Below are 18,662 nucleotides of genomic sequence, written 5' to 3' on the forward strand. Positions count from 1 at the left end.
AATGCTAAACAACATTTATTGGTGTCAGAAGTGGGATTCTTTGGAGTGAGGGAATTATCTATGTCTTATGTGCGAACTTGTGCAGCATGCATAGTGCAAGTATGTATTTGCACATGGGTAATTTGATTCCACTCATGCAAACTTGCTGAGATAGAGAATTCAGACATGATGATGGGGATTTTAACTTTATATATTGGGATATGATCCCAGATGGGGTTCTTTTTGGCATGTGCATAACTATACATCAGATTAAAAAAAGCCATCAAATAGTTGGTGTTGATATCAATTATGCTGACGAACAAACTCTTGCACATTCACAGGCATGTGTTTTGATAGCTGTTTGACCATTATCCCTTTCCCAAGTTAGCAACTATTACTGCCTGATTTCCACAAGTTATCCTTTGATGATAAAAACATACAAACTTGTGTTTCAAAACTTAAACCATGTAAATAACAGTTGGAGTTTCAAGAATAGAATTGGTAACATGAATATTTTTAACTGCCTTGTGTATCTTATTTTCTTCATAAAAATCAATTTGGAACCATAAGTGAAACCTGTCATGGGGAAATAATGGCAGACATCACTGTTCTGGTAGTACCATTTTATTTGTTTCTTTGTAAACCATTGGGCAAATAATTTCAGGAAATATACAATTCATAGAAAGCAGAGTCTAAATATTACATTTTAAAGATTTAGCTTTAAAATGTAATAATGTATGTCAGAAACATATGAGATAATGCTATGTTGTGAAATTTGAGAGATGTTGTAAGGGCAAGGTTGTATTCTGAGTTCACTCATTTTTATGAAAATATGAAGAAAAAAACAGCTAAGCAAATACTATTTACCCATTGCCTAACATTACACCAAGTACACAGACAAATAACGAGACCTTATATTTGCAATCTTATCAATGGACTGTTGTAACGAAGCTTTAAAGTGAGTGGTTACATTAACAAAACACCTCTTTTTAAAAGTAGATGCACTTGCATGTTGGCTGTATCAATTCAGGTGGGGAAAAAGGGTTTTTGATTTGATTGATTGGATTTACATCACATGCACCCATGTGTGAAGGTCATATGTGAAGGTCATGTGTGAAGGTTAAATGGTTTAGTTCATTCGTATACTGACTTTAATTCTTCATTGTGTTGTCTATGAACAGTTATGGTAAAGTTTTATCATTAACAAAGAAATGGGATGAACAGTATGATCTGAAAGATGTGTTCAATTGCTCACATGTACATGGTACATGGGTTGTTTGAAACACGTTTATGAATCTTTTAAACTGCCATGTTATAGTGAACTTTCAGAAAGTAAAATGAAAAATGCTTGATTAAGGGTAGTTGATTAAGCAGTTTTACTAACATGCATTTAGGGGCCCCGAGTGGCTGAGTAGTCTAAAGCGCTCTCCGTTACAGATCACTGCCATTTCACTTCTGCGTTGGTTCGAGTCTCGAATTCGGCTAATGTGGGTATGTGAGAAAGCTTGCCAGTAGCTTCTCGTGGGTCAGTGGTTCTTTCCGGGTTTTCCCGGGTTCTTCTTCCACCATTAATACTGGCTGCCATGTATAGCCTATTGTGTGCTGAAAAATGGCGTTAAACCCTATAACAACAACAGCAACTAACATGCATTTAAAATAATGTAATCTAGTTACTCAGTTACAATGTATAGCATCTGTTGACCTCTTGTTTCATCATATTGCCCAAGGTACACTGCTTATGAATGTGATTTTAAACATGCATTATATGTGTTTGTAATATAGATAGAACATTTTCTACTTGAAAATAAAGTCTTGCTTAAAACCAGTGTTAAATGCAAATATACATACTGGGAATAGAGGGCATAATTCAAATACGAGAATGAATACAACACACATACATATATATTGTGTGTCTAGCTTTGCTCCCACTTCTCCCTGTTCAACTTTCACTTCTCCCTGTTTTGTCTAAAAGGAGAAATCACTTTTTACTAAATATCAAGTCTAGCTTGACCCCTGAATCCTGGTATGAAGTTGTGTCAGATTTGTCCAAATGATGCATTCCCAACATGACATTTCACTGCCCTTATTAAACATAGAAAAACCTTTGAACAACTTCTCAACATTGAACAGAATTTATTGAAATTATGCCAATCAGAGCTGCTCATATGGAAAACAATTTAAATGACTCCTCAAAATATTCTTGATATAATTTTACAAAATTTTATCACATTAGAAAGCATCTTGCAGGCAGACCTTTTAATCATCACACATGGCTACTGCTACTAAAACCAAACAAAAAAACTTCTTCTAAAAACCTGCTTAAGAGAATGTTTAGCAATTCTTGCATCTTGAATGCCTTTGACAGGAATTACGCTAGAATCCACCAAATACTGAGCATGACATCAGAGGACATCAAAGCCCACCAATACATAGTCAGTAAGTCAGCTCCCTCATCTTTATTGGTATGTTGGATGCCAACATACTCACGGATGCAGGCATTAAAAGGCATCTATTTTAAGATGAATTTATGCCCTACCTTTGGAAACTTGATTTTTGTTTTATTTCCAGATGAAAATTTAGAAAATTAATCTTTTGTCACTTAGTCTGACAGTCTGCTGACTTCTGTCTTGTTGGTGCTTCCCATTATTGCAGAAATTCTCTCAAATGATAAAAGACCTTTATGTAATGGTCCCATTTGACATTTACCATAATATATATATTTATCTTCTGTATTTCCTGGGAGTCTTCCAGAAAAGCAGCAGAACTTGCATTCTTTCAACCAAGAGATTAAATCTGTTGAGTTTTTTTTTTTTGTTTTTATTATTTAATATTAAAAGTTAATCATTAAATTTTCATATGAATTGATGTATTTCCCCTAGACCGGGTTCAGATAATAATAATAATAATGAGGACTTTGTATAGCGCCTAATCTTTAGAAGCTCTATGCACTTTACAACATTAGAGAACACCTATAACATAAAAAAACATATATAATGATATGATTACAAAAACAAACACCATAAAATTAGAAAACATTAAAAACATGCTGAAAATGTTTAAGGTAGGAAACATTATTAGGTCTTTAAGTTTGTTCTTGCAGTCGAAATAAGTGAGATACCTTAGTATTTTTCTTTCATAACAAAGAATTTAATGATAAACTTTCAGAAAGGCAAATGCTGCATAAATCTCTGTATTTATATCGCAGGTAATCACTACCGTATATCAAGTTGAGTCAGACTGCAAACAACAAAGATCCTGATCTGCCTTAGCATAATGTGCCTATAGATCAGGGTCTGTGCTCTTTGTTCTACTGAGTACTCTAACATACACATGAACAAGATTGTAAAAGAGAGAAGCCCGTGCTGGTTGTAGCTACTGACTTCACTGCCCCGGCAAAGGGGATGGGGCCCCAAATCCCAAGTTTTATTCAATCTGGCTGAGCGTGGGTGTGTGGGGTTACTTTTCTGAATTTTTAAAGTTGGGCCCAAAACTTGAAGTTACATCACTGTACCCAAGCTAAGACAATTACATTCTTTTTTAATTGCACTGAGCTTGTAATATTGGTAAATTGTCATTCACAGCTACACAAGAGAGGCACTTTTGAAAATGTATTAAATGAATGTAATTGATTTAATTCTGGTCTTCTTTGTTGGTTTTTTTTTTAAAATCCTTAAAACAAAGAAGTGATTAAACATTTAGGGAAAAGAGTTTGATTGGATATATGTCTATTGGACTGGATATACGTTTATTGGAAATGCCAATCTCCTGCATTGGAAATGCCAGTCTCCTGAAGTGAACTGGAGAAACCTTGCATTGGAAAAACTAATCTCCTGCACTGGAAACACCAGTTATCTGCATTGGTACTTGTCACATGTATGGCAGTACATAATTGCAGAATTATTAGGAAACATCTTACCAGGAGAGAATTTATCTGAATGTATTTATAAATCATATCTTGATATGCGAGTGTAAGTAGGATTTTCATTAGATCATGTTATCCCTAAGATAGCTGCTGGTGTTATTTGCCTGAATTCACAGAATTATAGTATATGAATGTGGCATTTTTTTTGTCTTAACTTTTTGTCTGGGTCAAAAATGTGTGATGTCTGTTCTGGGGGTAAATGACTAATTTTGCAGATTCTGTTACTCTTATAATGGTTACAAATTATATACTGCTTACTGATTAGATTCTTTATAAAATTTTAATAAGAGTAACTGGCTTGGTCATTGGCATGCCAACCTCATGTCCAGAAGGGTGCAGATTTAAATCCTACCCAGGCCATACTGGGTCAGTTGCCATGGTGTGTCACTAGGCAAGGCACATTACTCCAGTGGCCTAAGATATAAGTTTTGATTTACCAATGTGCTGCTCAACTTAACACACAGAAGCCCAAATTTTAAAAGCTTTTTGGAAAAGGTTTTTAATTGATTACTGTATGAAAATCAGATCTTTGTAGTTGTTTTTTTTAAATTCTTTTACGGAGGCACATACCAGCTTTTGTGTACATATCAAATCAACCATATACGGTACAATCTTCTATATATAGTGAATTTTGAAAAGCTAATGGTGCATAATTATACTGTATTTTTGGATAATTGGTTTAATTATGGCTCCATCTTCCATCAACTTTGGCTTATAATAGCTGTCCTATGGTACATCAACTTTTGCCACTGGCAACAATGAAATAACTCTGTTCAGCTGACTTACAATATGTGAGAGGGAATTACTGTCTGCATTATTTGCCAACAGATACTGAATTGAAGTGTTTATTCCAATGTGCAACAATTAACTTCAGATTAGATGGTAGTTACGTGGGCTAAGGGACAAAATTCTGGTAACAATTTTGAATTCATTAGTACAGAGAATGAACACTCCTAAATATGATGCTTTTAGCTGTTAGCTCTTCCCAATTTTCTTCATTTAGAACATCCTTGTCTTTTTCCGACGCAAGTCAAATAGCTTGACTCTCAGAATGAGACTTGGACGTAATCATAGTGATGCTTCCCAGATTTTTACAGTTTAAGCGAAAGAACATCCATCTTGATATTAGGAATAGAACTTCATGATGGAAGATATGCCTTGAAAATAATAAAATAATATTTCACAGTGTTTTACCATGTATGAATTGCCCATACTTTTCATTTGTAGTGTAATTTCTAGAATTTTCAGTCGAAGTAAATTAAAGAAGTCATTCAGCTTCAGCAGCCTGAAGCTATCAGTTGTATTGCTTTTAATGATGATGATATGTGATAGACTCATTGTAATGTCATTGAGGTTATTTATGATGTAATAAGAACAATTTGCGTCAAGTCAGTTCAGAATGGCCCCTATTTGCATCCAGGTTTTTTTAATACATTTCTTAAAATATATGGTCTAAAAATAGCTGGTGGTCATGCATTAGCCCATTACTGCACATCAGTCTGGAGGTTTAACTGTCAGATTTGCACAGGATTTATCCATCAATTCAATAATTTGGCATCTGTTTTGAGTTTACTTCTTGTGCAGTAATAATTTTCTTTATAGTGGGAAATTTGTTGTGGACTCTGCACAGGGTTATTGGGTATACTTTATACTAGCATGCAGGGGATGATGTGATTGGTTACCATGACAACCAAATCCAGCTTAGAATATGTACAAATCATGACAAAGTTGCATTTTTTAGTATACAGTTATATTAAGCATACTACTTTCTTGCCAATTTAATCGAAGTTTTGGGGCCATGAGTGGCTGAATGGTCTAAAGTGCTCTCTGTTGCGGATCATTGCCATCTCACCTCTGTCTGCTTGGGTTCAAGTCTTGGATTCGGCTAATGTGGGTATGTGAGAAAGCTTGCCAGTAGCTTCTCGTGGGTCGGTGGTTCTGTCTGGGGTTTTCCCGGGTTCTTCCTCCACCATTAATACTGGCCGCCATGTATAGCCTATCGTGTGCTGAAATATGGCGTTAAACCCTACAACAACAACAACAAAGTTTTAATTTTTTCAATTTATGATTGAGAAAAGTGAGATGTTCTAATTATTTGGCTTCGATTGTCCAAGTTCCACTTCATAATACAGTATGTAGTAGGCAAAGCAGGTGTTTTGTTTTCAGTGACGTGTTAAGATTGAACACTTAAAAACTAAATAAAGTTTTGACTGTATATTCTGTGCTTATTTTTTTTTTATTGTACTCGCGTGGCCTTAAACATTTAAAATATAAGAAAGTATTTTGGTCTAACATTAAATTTGTTGAAACTTATTCAGAATAACTTGGATACTATGGTAATGATAAAATAATGCACTGACAATATTAAGATATTAAGCTGATTTTATATCATATCTCCCAAATATGAATGCCTCCACAGGTTCAAAAGAACTGGATTGAAATCTGAAAAATGATAATTGATAAACAGTTAATATAGAGCATGAAAATAAAAATAGTATAATCAGTCTTAGGCCAAAAAATTATGTGGCTGACCATGCATGTTTCTGGTTGCCAACCCTAGCACTTTTTTCCCCTCATGGTTTCAAGAAGTCACATTACTAAAGTGACCACTAATGACGAGCCAAGCTCATGTAACCTAATTAAGATCAAGAAAAACCGAGATCAGCTTTCAAAATGGGTCACAAGATTTTCCTGTTGATGCAAAATTTAATAGGTGGGAATTACTGTACGTGTATATATTCATGGATTTATTGTTCTGCATCATGGAAGCAAACAGATTTTATGTTAAATGCCTTCAGTTTACATACCAAAAAAAAGCATTTAAATGTATTGAACAATCCTCAAAATTGAAGTTTGTTCCTCTTTTGAATCTATTACATGTTTTTGTTCATAATGAAAAAAACTCTGCAAAAGAAATTCGCTAATTAACCCATTAGATCCTTCTGCATGTGGTATTTGACAAAAGTTTACTGAACAAAGATTTCTTTGTATAAACCATGTACTGTAAATGCATGTGTTCTCAAAGTGTCAGAAAGCATTACAACCCATTAAATTTTAAATCTATCAGTACTAGACAGAGCACAGAGGTGTATAAATTGGCAGATTTAAAGGAATGTAGTTCAAAGACTGAAATAATGTTTTGGGTATAAACTAACTTTGTAAAAATAAAGTAGTTTATTTTACAGAGACTGATCTATGAATTATTAATAATTTTCTAGTAAGTGAAAGGAATATCATAGGAAATCCATTTCTGTAGTTTGGAAGCACATGGTTTTAATATTCATGTGTCGGAGAATATCATGTACTCTTTTGACTTTGGAAGAAAAATTTTTTTTAAAATATGAATGGCTTGCATCAGTTGCTGAATAAATATTTACATTTCAAGATCGGATAGTAATTTTAGTATAGTAGTTTATACACATAATGACATGGGGAATGGAAAGAATCTTTAAAGTTGGCTTATCTAAAACCAGACACCTGAGTCATATAAAAATTAAATTACCCGAAAATCAGATTTCCGAGGTGTATGAAAGAGAGGCATCTTGTACAAAAGTGGCACATTATTGGACAGAAGGGTAATTCATTAAACATAACAAATAGGGCATACTGACAGAATTGATGGATCTGAGAGAAAGCTAAATAGGAAGGAGAGCTTGCTTAAAGTTTATTATATCTGCACACACTCACACACAGAGGACAACTGAAGGAAGTTTTCTGCATACCATATATACTCTCTTACAAGATGAGTCCAAATGCAAACTAAACAGACCCAGATCTGATCGCATAAAGCACTGGCAGATCTGACTCATAAGCGAGTGTTTATGCTATGCACAAGGTCTGTCCAATGCGAGTGGATATAAGACTCACTGTACAAACTAAAAAAGATATTAGAAGCAATCCTGAAATGGGTAAATATATAGTTGTTGTTGTTGTTGTTCTAGGGTTTAACACCATTTTTCAGCACGTGATAGGCTATACATGGCGGCCAGTATTAATGGTGGAGGAAGAACCCAGGAAAAACCCCGGAAAGAACCACCGACCCACGAGAAGCTACTGGCAAGCTTTCTCACATACCCACATCAGCTGAATCCGAGACTTGAACCCACACAGGCAGAGGTGAGATGGCAGTGATCCGTAATGGAGAATGCTTTAGACCACTCGGCGGTAAATATATAGTAGAGGAAATATGGCATTTGAAAGACATGATTGGTTGATACTGAGAAGTAAAATTATCTTTACAAATCTGACTATAGTTAAGTGAAATGAAATGGAGAAAAGCTTTGACTCTTGCACTGTCATTTTTTTTATAGCTCTACTGGCCATAGACCAGAAGAGCTAATGTGATGTTTTTTTTGTTGTCCTTCATATGTCTGTCTGGCATCTGTTAGTACAAGTTTAATGTAACACCTTCTAAACTATTGGGGTAAATAGGTATGTCACAGAACTTAAAAATACATTCATCCAAAGAGCTAGTTGGATCCTACATGAAAATTGTGATCCATCAATCATGGCCACCATGGAATAAATTTTGTTATCACTACTACTGATGAATGGATAGTGATATAAACATGGGATTTTCACTGAAAGACTTCTCATGATGTTCTGTTGGTTCTAAGTAATGAAGGAGTTCATCTGAAATCCAGTTTGACTGCCATGATGGCCATATTGAAAATCAGTTTATCACTTCTCATACTGAATAGGGTTTTCATTAAAAGATTTTTGTTGCTAGCTGAATCTGAAAGAAAATTGTGTAGATGACATTCAATATGGTCACCATGGTGGCAAGCTTGAAAATCTTATTTCTTATTTCTTCGCCACTATAATGAACAGTAATAAAGGCTTGGAGAATTTACTGAAAGACTTGTTTTATGTCTGGTTTCTACAAAGTGAAAATGGTTTGCCTTAGACATCCAATGTGGCAACAATGGTGGCCATCTTGAAATTATTTTATCACTTCTGTTCCCGGAAAGAGGGTCACATTTACATAGGATTTTCACTGAAAGATTTCTTAATGATGTCCAGTTGGCTCAAAATGAAAATGATAATGATCTCACATCAAATAGGGCCACCATGGCATCCATCTTAAAAATCATATTATATATATATTGGTTTGGAATAGATGTTCTTATTGACATGGGATTTTCACCAAGTGGCATATGGACCAAATAACTTGGGGCATATGGACCAAATAAATTAGGGCATTATGGACCAAATAACTTAGGGCATATGGACAGTCATGGGTAGCATATTAAAATTTTCATGCAGGAAACATTATCATTGCCATCACTACCCCATAAGATAATAGTGCCTTGAGTTCTACCAACTCCTGTACAGTTAGACTATTAATGTGACTAAATATAAACACTTTTATTTTTTCCCAGGATGCAGTAGAGGTTGTGAAAAAATTCATGGAGCGAGATCCAGATGAGCTCAACTTCACTTTGATGGCCCTGGTCAACAGTGAATGATGACGTGGTAGTCATGTGACTCGTGAATACAGCAAAGCTTGCAAAGCTTTTGTGGCCTATCTAAGTGTAATTACATGTAATTCTGTGGATGTGCTTTATGGTGATGCACAATGTAAGACATGTATTTGCTCACTTTATGCTGACATTGAGGGAGAAGATAGTTATATTTTCTCATTCAGAAGTTTAATATGTGTTCTTCAGTGTATCAGTGCCTTTCATAAACAACATTAACCCATGTTACTGCTTAACAAAACTTATTCATCCGAACTCTTTAATGTGATTCATTGACTGATTTTAAAGTCATTGTAACCTAATTGTTTTGTGTTCCACATACAGTCCGACTGCAAACAGCAAAATCAGATCGGTTGGTGCACTATGTGGTGACAGGTCAGATCAATTTATGTGGTAATTGAATGATGACAGTTAAACCAAAAACATAGGGAGAACGATAGAAATTTCAGAACTGTAAGAACTATGGTACAAGTTGAATGTCTTGTCACTTAAAATAATAAAAAAAATTGTATTTTATATGAACCCCCAAAAAATCAGAAAACTAGTCAAATCTCCATAATGGCATCTAACAAAGTGTGGCATGATAAATATGTAGAGGCCCTTTTTTACTTGTTTTTTAATTATTGGGATTTCTGTAATATTGTGTTTCTAATTCAGATTGCAGATTAGGTTTAATATGCAGTTAATTACAGTAGAACATCAAATACTCAAAGTACCAACAGACTTGGGTTGTTTTTGTTAGTTTTTCTCTGGAATGTTCACTTATGTTTTCAAGTTAAGCCGCAAATCGAGGCTGTACTCTGAAATAGAGCAGGTTATTCAAGTTAGTCCGGCTGACCATGTTTATGCATTCTTCCACATTGTACAGATTTATTGTCATAATAGTGAGTGTACTGATAGAAAACTCCACAACTGTTTTGTCAGCATTGAGATAAAAAAAAATTACCATTTCTTTCACATTCTTGCAACTTTTGCTATATTTTTTTTCCATCTTCACTGAAAAATTCTTTGATTATTCAAAATAAAGAAGCAGCAGGTGAATTTTAGAAGAACAGTATAAATTATTCAAGCCATTACTGCTCAGGCAATCTCTTTTGAGTTCATTATTGATTTCTTGGAAGTACAGGTGGAAAATGTGTGAAGTCACCATAACCATCGTATGAATATTTTTCTTCCTTTTCTACATGGACACTTAAAACTGCTGGTGATTTTGAATTAAATGTGCCAGCAACTTGAGGAAAACGTGTTTTAAAAAAATACAAGGTACCATATTTAAGCTCATTTATCACACTACCACTTTTTGCTTGCATAATAGAGTTGTAATTTGAAATTTGCTTGATTGCTTGCTATTAAAAGAAGAAGCTTTGTCAATTTACCCTGACCTCCAATTAGGTTTTAATAGCTTTCAACACATAAGAGTTTTAATTTGCAGAACCATAGGAAATATGATTGGTTGAGGGTTCCAGGCAGTAAAATGTAAATTGGAAAGAAGGAAACAAAATCATTGGAAAATAGTGCTGGTAATGTATTTATCCATTACTCCTTTCTTTTGTTCATCATTTGAAATTTGATTTTTACTGTAACAAAAATTCAGAAAGTTATCTTTCAAGTGTCTTTTAATGAGCTTAGCAGTTGTAGAAAGTTTTTCAAAATTTTCTTGAGTGTTAACGGAGTGCCAATTAATCAATTTAATTGATGATTTGTGATTTCCAGCTTTTGATTTTAAAAAAAGTCTTAACAGTATATACTTGCATGTATGTTGCATCCAACTGCAAACAGCAAAAACACAGATCTGTTGGTGCATTATGTGGGGACAGATCAGGGATTGTCCAATTTATGCACAAATATGCAGTATATACTCATTTATGAGTCCAAGTGCAAACTGCACAGACCCAGATCTGCCATCGCATGATGTGCTGGCAGATCTGGGACGGTGCAGTGCATTTAGGAGTAATCAGCAGAACAAGCAACATAGACCCTGATCTGCAGGTACATTATACTATGGCTGATCAGGATCTTTGTTGGTTGCAGTTTTACTCAACTGATAAGCAAGTATATATGGTGGATGGTACCGGTATTTTATATGATTATGTCACTAGTTTCGTTTGTAAATTGTACTGTAGAATAATCACACTATTGGTTACATGCATCCTGATGCACGGTATAAAATGACTTGCTTTATGCATAACGATATCGATTGTCTATAGTGGTATTTGTCTAGCATAACATTGTGTGTTGTGGGACGTGCCACTGTCACCTGCAAGGTGAAAAAAGTTTATATATTTTTGTTACACATAGGGATATTGACGTTTTTGAAACAAAATGCTGGTAGGCAAAATGTGACATACATTTTATTTTTATTTTTTTTGGAACATGGATATTTGTATAGTAACAAACTTTACAGCTAATTTCATTGTTGATGAATTGTTTTGAGAAATAGAAACAGAGTTTTGGGATGGAAGCTATTGAACATGATTGCGTTATACATAATGCTCAGTAAGATAGGTTTTCTGTATTTGTGAGTTAAAAAAGTGAAGGGGGGTACAAACAGACCAGTAGATGCACAGACATGCACATGAAAGTTTTAGGCAAGTTTCACATGTAAATCTGAACATTGTGATTTGTCCTACAGAAATGAAAAATCTCTCAGTACGTTGTTACCTAGAGTAACATTGAAATTATAGCATATATTAGCTGTTTGAATTGTTACTAATTATTATCTATATTGTCGTGTTGAAAAGTGCCTAGAAATACCCAGTTTCTTTTGTTATGTTACAGGATACTGAAACACTTTAACAAACTTTTCAGGATGGTTTTGTTTTCTTCCTCTTTTAAGTAATGGTCAAATGAAAGGTTTTAATCAGTTTCTAACAGTACTCAATATTCTAGGAATCTACCAGTATCTATTTGTCAGATGTTGAAATTTTTAATTTAAATGCAGTAAATAAGAATAATTACATGTATTTAAATATTGCCACTTCATGGATGAAGTAATTTTTGAAGAGGATATGGTTTGTAGGACATTAAAAAAGTTGGTTAGGTTCCAGATTGAATTTCCACTCACAGCCATCAAAATCAACTTTTCAGAACTTCTTATTGTTTTGTTGGCACAAATCTGACGCTCACATTTAAGTTTAGAAGCTTTACAGTTAGTTGGCAAGTATCAAGATTGCATCTTAAGGAATTAGGTGTCAATTTACCCATTTTCATGTTCAGGTTTTCTAAATTTTAAGCACAGAACACATAATACAAAATTTTCTTTGGAATAATGTATTGTTTTCATGAATTGCTATTTAATTATAGATAAAACTTACATATGTGAACATTTAGATGACTGTAGTCATCAAAAGATTCTGATTTCTCCTGGAGCAGCATTGGATCCTTTTTCAAAACATGTAAGTAAATGTACCATAGAAACATTTTATAAGTGGGTTTCGGTTTTGTTATTACGACAGAAACTTGTAGGTATTTACTTGCCAGGGCACCAAGCCCCATTCTGGCCACACCTCGATCTAAAATTATTATAATTTACAAGTCACACCAACTTTTCTTGTTGAGGGACCAAGACCTAATCTTTTTTTCTAGCACAAAAGGGTTCTGCAGCTTCTAAAACAAGAATGATCAAAATATAATATTCAGCAAGAGTATCCTGGTATTTTTTAAAGAGCATTGCTATTATCTTACAATATCATATGTACTGTACACATTAACTTTGTTATATCAGAGGTCAGTATTGTTTCTTACAGCATGTTGCCTTATGTGTTAAAAAGGCATTTTTTTGTAAACTGTAGGTGTTGTTCACAATATAAGAAATTATCAAAGGGCTAAGTTCAGACATGAATTACAGGTTAACTACCAGTTTCATACACAGGTGTGTACAGTATCCCAAATGTGTATTCAAATTGACTGATGCATTGTATTGATGTGTATTTACTTTCCACAAGCTTTAATGGTTATAATTCTGCACTACAGGTGTCTTTCTTGGCGACATGTCAGTATTGCATTGTTCACTGTATTTTGTTAATAAAAGCTTCAAAAGCAGTACACGTTATTTTGTGGACTCCTGTGGAAGAACATGTTATACTTGTCTCTATTGGTCTATCAGTTTATGTTTATATATATATATATATATATATATATATATATATATATATATAAAATCTTATCTGTTTGTCCATACATCTGTCTGCTGGTTATCCAGCACGTACCCATATCAATCTAGCTATAAATCCAGTCTTACAGTGTACATGTACAAGATGCTTACACATTACAATGGATGAGCATTCTTGGGATATATGAACTGCAGAAAAAAATAAAACATCTGTCTAAAGTAAAGGTCATAAGAGAGTGATACTAAACACATTTTCTGGTCTATAGAGGATAGGAGAAGAAGCCAAAATTCTCAGATTTTTTATGAGCTAAAATTTTTAATTCAGCTGACTAACTTCGTAACATTGTAAGGACCATTGAAATGTATTCTGTTTTAACTATCTGTTTATCTGCGTATCTACACGTGTCTTCGTGCATTTTATGCTTGTTCAGTTTTTGACGAGTGCCCTAACTTTAAAGAGCTGCGTAGAAAGTATAATCATATGGTATGTGGGCCAGCATGCTTAGTACGTAGAAAGTATAATCATATGGTATGTGAGCCAGCGTGCTTAGTACGTAGAAAGTATGATCATATGGTATGTGGGCGAGCGTGCTTAGTACGTAGAAATTATAATCATATGGTATGTGGGCCAGCGTGCTTAGTACGTAGAAAGTATAATCATATGGTACGTGGGCCAGTGTGCTTAGTACGTAGAAAGTATAATCATATGGTACGTGAGCCAGCGTGCTTAGTACGTAGAAAGTATAATCATATGGTATGTGGACCATCGTGCTTAGTACGTAGAAAGTATAATCATATGGTATGTGGGCCAGCGTGCTTAGTACGTAGAAAGTATAATCATATGGTATGTGGGCCAGCGTGCTTAGTACGTAGAAAGTATAATCATATGGTATGTGGGCCAGCGTGCTTAGTACGTAGAAAGTATAATCATATGGTATGTGGGCCAGCGTGCTTAGTACGTAGAAAGTATAATCATATGGTATGTGGACCATCGTGCTTAGTACGTAGAAAGTATAATCATATGGTATGTGGGCCAGCATGATTAGTACATCGTCCGTCCATCAGCATTTGTTACTTTCGATTTTTTTATCTCAAAAACATTTTGGACCAGTTTCAGCGGAATTAGGCCGAGAGATTTCTCGCAAACACAGGCCTTTCAAGTTGTACAAAAGGTGAGGCTGTCTTCGTAAGGCTGGTATGTCTGCATGTGTACTTGAGGTCATTTTGTGTTAGTCTTTGTAATCTTTTGCAAAGCCTTTGATGATAAATGAAGTGCAAGACAAAAAAAATTGCTTGACAAAAATATTACTTAACTTTTTATCTCGATCTTATTCAAAATGGCTACAAGTAAGAGAGGCAAACAATCTCTAGGACGCAGCAGGCCGTCCACGAATTGCTTGGATGCAGTTTAATTATGAATTACTACGATCACATTTAGTGCGCAAAGGCGCACACCTAAAACAGCCGTACATGGAGGTATCTGTTGACAAATCACTACAATTCAAACAAATCTCGAGCAAAAGAGTACTCACCCAATAGTCATTTACCGCATCTGTGTCACCAACGGTATGTCTGAAAATGAAGTGACAGAGATGTGTTGAAAAATGTGCGTGATCTCTGACCACTTGGGTGTAGTTCAGGAGGAGAGATTCGAAACTTTGTCGAATTAAACTACTCCTCCAAAGTGCCACGAAACTTAACACTCTCAAAATATGTGCTGTCTGGTACGCAATTATAGTACGAGGAACGTTTTAGATGGCCTCATTCTTTGTGGGAGAAACAAGTAGCTAACTATTCTAGTGGGAAAAAGTTTTGCAACGCATTTTTTTCTTTCTTTTACATTACGCACTAATTTGCAGATATCCGAACTGTTAATGAATACTGAAGGAGACAACATCGAAGTGACTCAGTTTGCAAGTTTTTGGTTTCTAAGAGGTACTGTTGCGGTGGGCGTAACTTACTTGAACGGTGTAAGCATCGAAAACCCATTTTGTAACGTTTGGTCTACACGTACAACTGATGCTGTAGGAAACTTGCTTGCCAAGACAATTAGATGACGTTAGTGTTATTTATGGAAGCGTTAGACCAATACATCAGCCTCCATTCTGGAACGCACCAGTCTTGCTGAGGTTTCCTCCTACATGCTTGTAGCAGTCGTTGTTGTTAGAGTGGAAAATTCTTATTTTTAGACTTAATTAATAAGGCTTTACGTTTCCTATCAGTATCCGTAACGATAACGGCACAAAGTGAAAGTTCTCTCAAGCAATTGGATTATAGTCGTTATAATCACGTTGAAACGGATTCATTTGTGTTCTAATGGTCGTGTACGTTATTTTTTTTGGGGGGGGGCGCGTTTTTGTTGGGGGGGGGGGGGAGGGTATTGTAAACGCGATAACCCTAGGGTCAAACAACAACTAATCACGTCACGAGAAACCCGACTATTAAGATAGATCTTTTTTAGAAACTGGCGGTAGTCATAATGAACGTTACATTTTTCTATCAGCTTACAAATAACATTAAAATTCATTGCCGAATAATATGTGAAAAACGTATTTGGAGAGAGTTTAGTTTTGTGAAAAGTCTTCCTTTTCATACCTAACGCTGTCCAAATCTTAACGGAAAGGTTATCACTTTTAACGTAAATGGTGTACCATGCCGAACTTGTCAGAACAGGATTTTCAGGAAGATAGCTGTTCTAATAAATTTTCCTCCTTCTCCCAAAATTCTCATATTGTTTGTAAAAATTGTTCCCTTTTTGGTGAAAATGATTACATCGTAAATGAAAATTACATTTACTTCACTACAACCATAACTTTCTTTGTGTCTACAGTCAATAATACCACATCAATATATGAACTTCAGTTTCAGTTACCCATGGTGTCGGTGGGGATGTTCTGCTGGGTGTTCGATCCGGGTGGTCCCTCTTTATATGATCTAATTGGTCGTTAGGTAACTGATCTTGTATTGCCTTCGTATCTTATCAACCAAAACGACCTATGTATGCAAAAACGATTACGATGAATTACGGACAGAATACGTATAAAACACGACAATCCCTTACGTGGCTTCAAAGTGTTGGCACATTTAATGGCATGTTCATAATGATTGATTCCTTCGTAAAAACATTGCTTTATGTAAAAGCACCAAGAAAATTACTATCTGCATGAGAAATAAAAATTAGTAAAATCTTGAAGAATTGTTATTTATTGCGTGTAAAACAAATAGCACAATAAAGTCTCCACAAAAGCTTTACTTTTTCTTGGAAAAAGTGCAGTGTTCTCCACCAAAAAAATACTTTTGCACGTCCAAGCAAATTTTTTTAAAAAATCACCTTTTCCTGATAGAAGTGTAACCTTCACGAAGACAGTCGTTTTCTTCACGAAAAAGTGCATTTACAAGTCGATCCTTGCATTTTATGAAAGACGTGTGATAAAGGTGCTGTTTTATTTTTTTAAAAAATCTTTCTTTTCGCCAAAGAAGCACATTTCCTAATGGATGCCAAGTTATGTTTATCTGGTGAAAGTTCAATCATGATTTTAAAAAAAAAAATAAGTTTTTAAGATGATTGGAGAAGGAAAGGGAACTTATAAAAACAAGTTACTCCATGACAAATCGCTTTATTTTTTAACATGTTCAATCGGGGAAAGCACCTGGGAGAAAAAGGAGATCCTTTTCACTTGAAGATTTTGACAATATCGGCTGAACAAATCTACGTGACAAGATAATTTATTCACGAGAAAAGTGGCAATTTTGAAACATACTGCATAGCTGCCAAGTGTCCCGCTTTTCCGCATTTGTCCCGTATTTTGGACCTGAATACGGGAGTACGTTTTCTTGCAAAACTAGGGGTTTTTTTAATTAAAAGATTTAATAATAAAAAATTTCCTTACAATTTTCAGTTTAGAACGGGCACTCGGTTCCATTCTGATTAAAGTGTATCGCATATAAATAGGAATATAGTTCTACAATATGATTGGTTCATTCGAAATCGAGGCTACCATGCCTGTCTTTATCCGCCATATTGGATTTCACAAACAGTTGGACATAGAACACAATTTTACTATATGTTCTCTACATTTGTTTCTCAGTATTGACCTTTCCACTGTGTGACAAATCAATACAAATCATTTTTTAATCTAAAATACCTTCAAAGATGACTTCATGGTGAAGTTCTTGTTAAAGGTTGACCTGCATTTTTTTTTGCTTTTGTTGAGAGGTTGGACTGTCAACAGAGCAGCATGTAAACAGAACAGATTTCACTTCCGGATCATCACCAAGGCCTTATTACTCACCGTGCACTGTCGCCGAAATACGCACGGAAAACCACACCCTGAGCTCATATTCTCAAGAGTAAACAATTAACTTTAAATCCCTACCAAAAATTCATAAATATAACTCTTCTATCACCACCATAATGAGATAGGAAAAAATGTTCTAAAAATAGACTAGAACTACATACATTCATGGGTACTGAACTGGAAGTACTAATTGTGACCTGATTCCATTTACCGGTGTCACTGTATCGCATCTTCGTAATATTCAACTATTAATCATGTTGAATAGGATAGAAGAATATTCAGAATTTTCTCCAGGAAAGACAAGAAAACATAACTGGAAGGACGATTATGCCGTCTTGTTTAGATTTGTGAAACTATTTAGTAATGGAAAAAACTTTACGTTTTGCTAATTGTGTAATGTGATTTCGCTATTGGGCATGGAGGCGCCCATGAAATACAAAAGCGCGAGAAAGCTAATAAACATCAGCTTGCTGCTTCATCATGCACAACTCATTCTGGACTTACGCCGTATATAAATACCAGAGAGAACCTTGATGTAATTCGATCGAAATTCGGTTTATTAAATTTCTTTTAGAAATAAACCTTGCTTTTTCAGTTACTAGTGTTGCTGGTGATTTATTTCGCACACGTTTTCGAGACAGTAAAATCGCAAAGGATTGCTAGATATGCTAGAACGAAAACAGTTCAGTTAGAAAATCACACATAATTGAGATCACCAGTGAAAGTTGGTACATTGGAATCGATAATGATAAAAAAACGGTGTGGAAAAGGCTCCTATAAACAGCCTGTGTCTGAGTGTGTTGCACTCTTGCAGCTTCTAATTGGGTACCCGAATGGAGCATGGCGCCCGTCCAGAAGGTACAAGTGTGCAG

General features: G+C 35.0%; 1 protein-coding gene and 1 long non-coding RNA gene across 2 annotated transcripts in view; one reads left to right on the top strand and one right to left on the bottom strand.

The window, feature by feature from the left end:
* Positions 1–13,422, top strand: part of LOC149798442 (ubiquitin carboxyl-terminal hydrolase isozyme L3-like) — a 100,396-nt gene extending 86,974 nt beyond the window's left edge. Inside the window, exon 9 of the mRNA XM_089963633.1 lies at positions 9,283–13,422. Coding sequence (XP_089819759.1) covers positions 9,283–9,369 — 87 coding nt within the window. The 3' untranslated portion in view covers positions 9,370–13,422. The remainder of the gene's footprint in view (positions 1–9,282) is intronic.
* Positions 1–15,305, bottom strand: part of LOC149798443 (uncharacterized) — a 68,010-nt gene extending 52,705 nt beyond the window's left edge. The window contains exon 1 of the long non-coding RNA XR_016422017.1: positions 15,025–15,305. This is a non-coding gene — a long non-coding RNA (uncharacterized LOC149798443). The remainder of the gene's footprint in view (positions 1–15,024) is intronic.
* Between the last annotated feature and the right edge of the window lie 3,357 nt (positions 15,306–18,662).

The sequence above is a fragment of the Sinohyriopsis cumingii genome, chromosome 6, assembly GCF_028554795.1.
Source record: "Sinohyriopsis cumingii isolate HCF-2022 chromosome 6, ASM2855479v2, whole genome shotgun sequence".
Classification (NCBI taxonomy): domain Eukaryota; kingdom Metazoa; phylum Mollusca; class Bivalvia; order Unionida; family Unionidae; genus Sinohyriopsis; species Sinohyriopsis cumingii.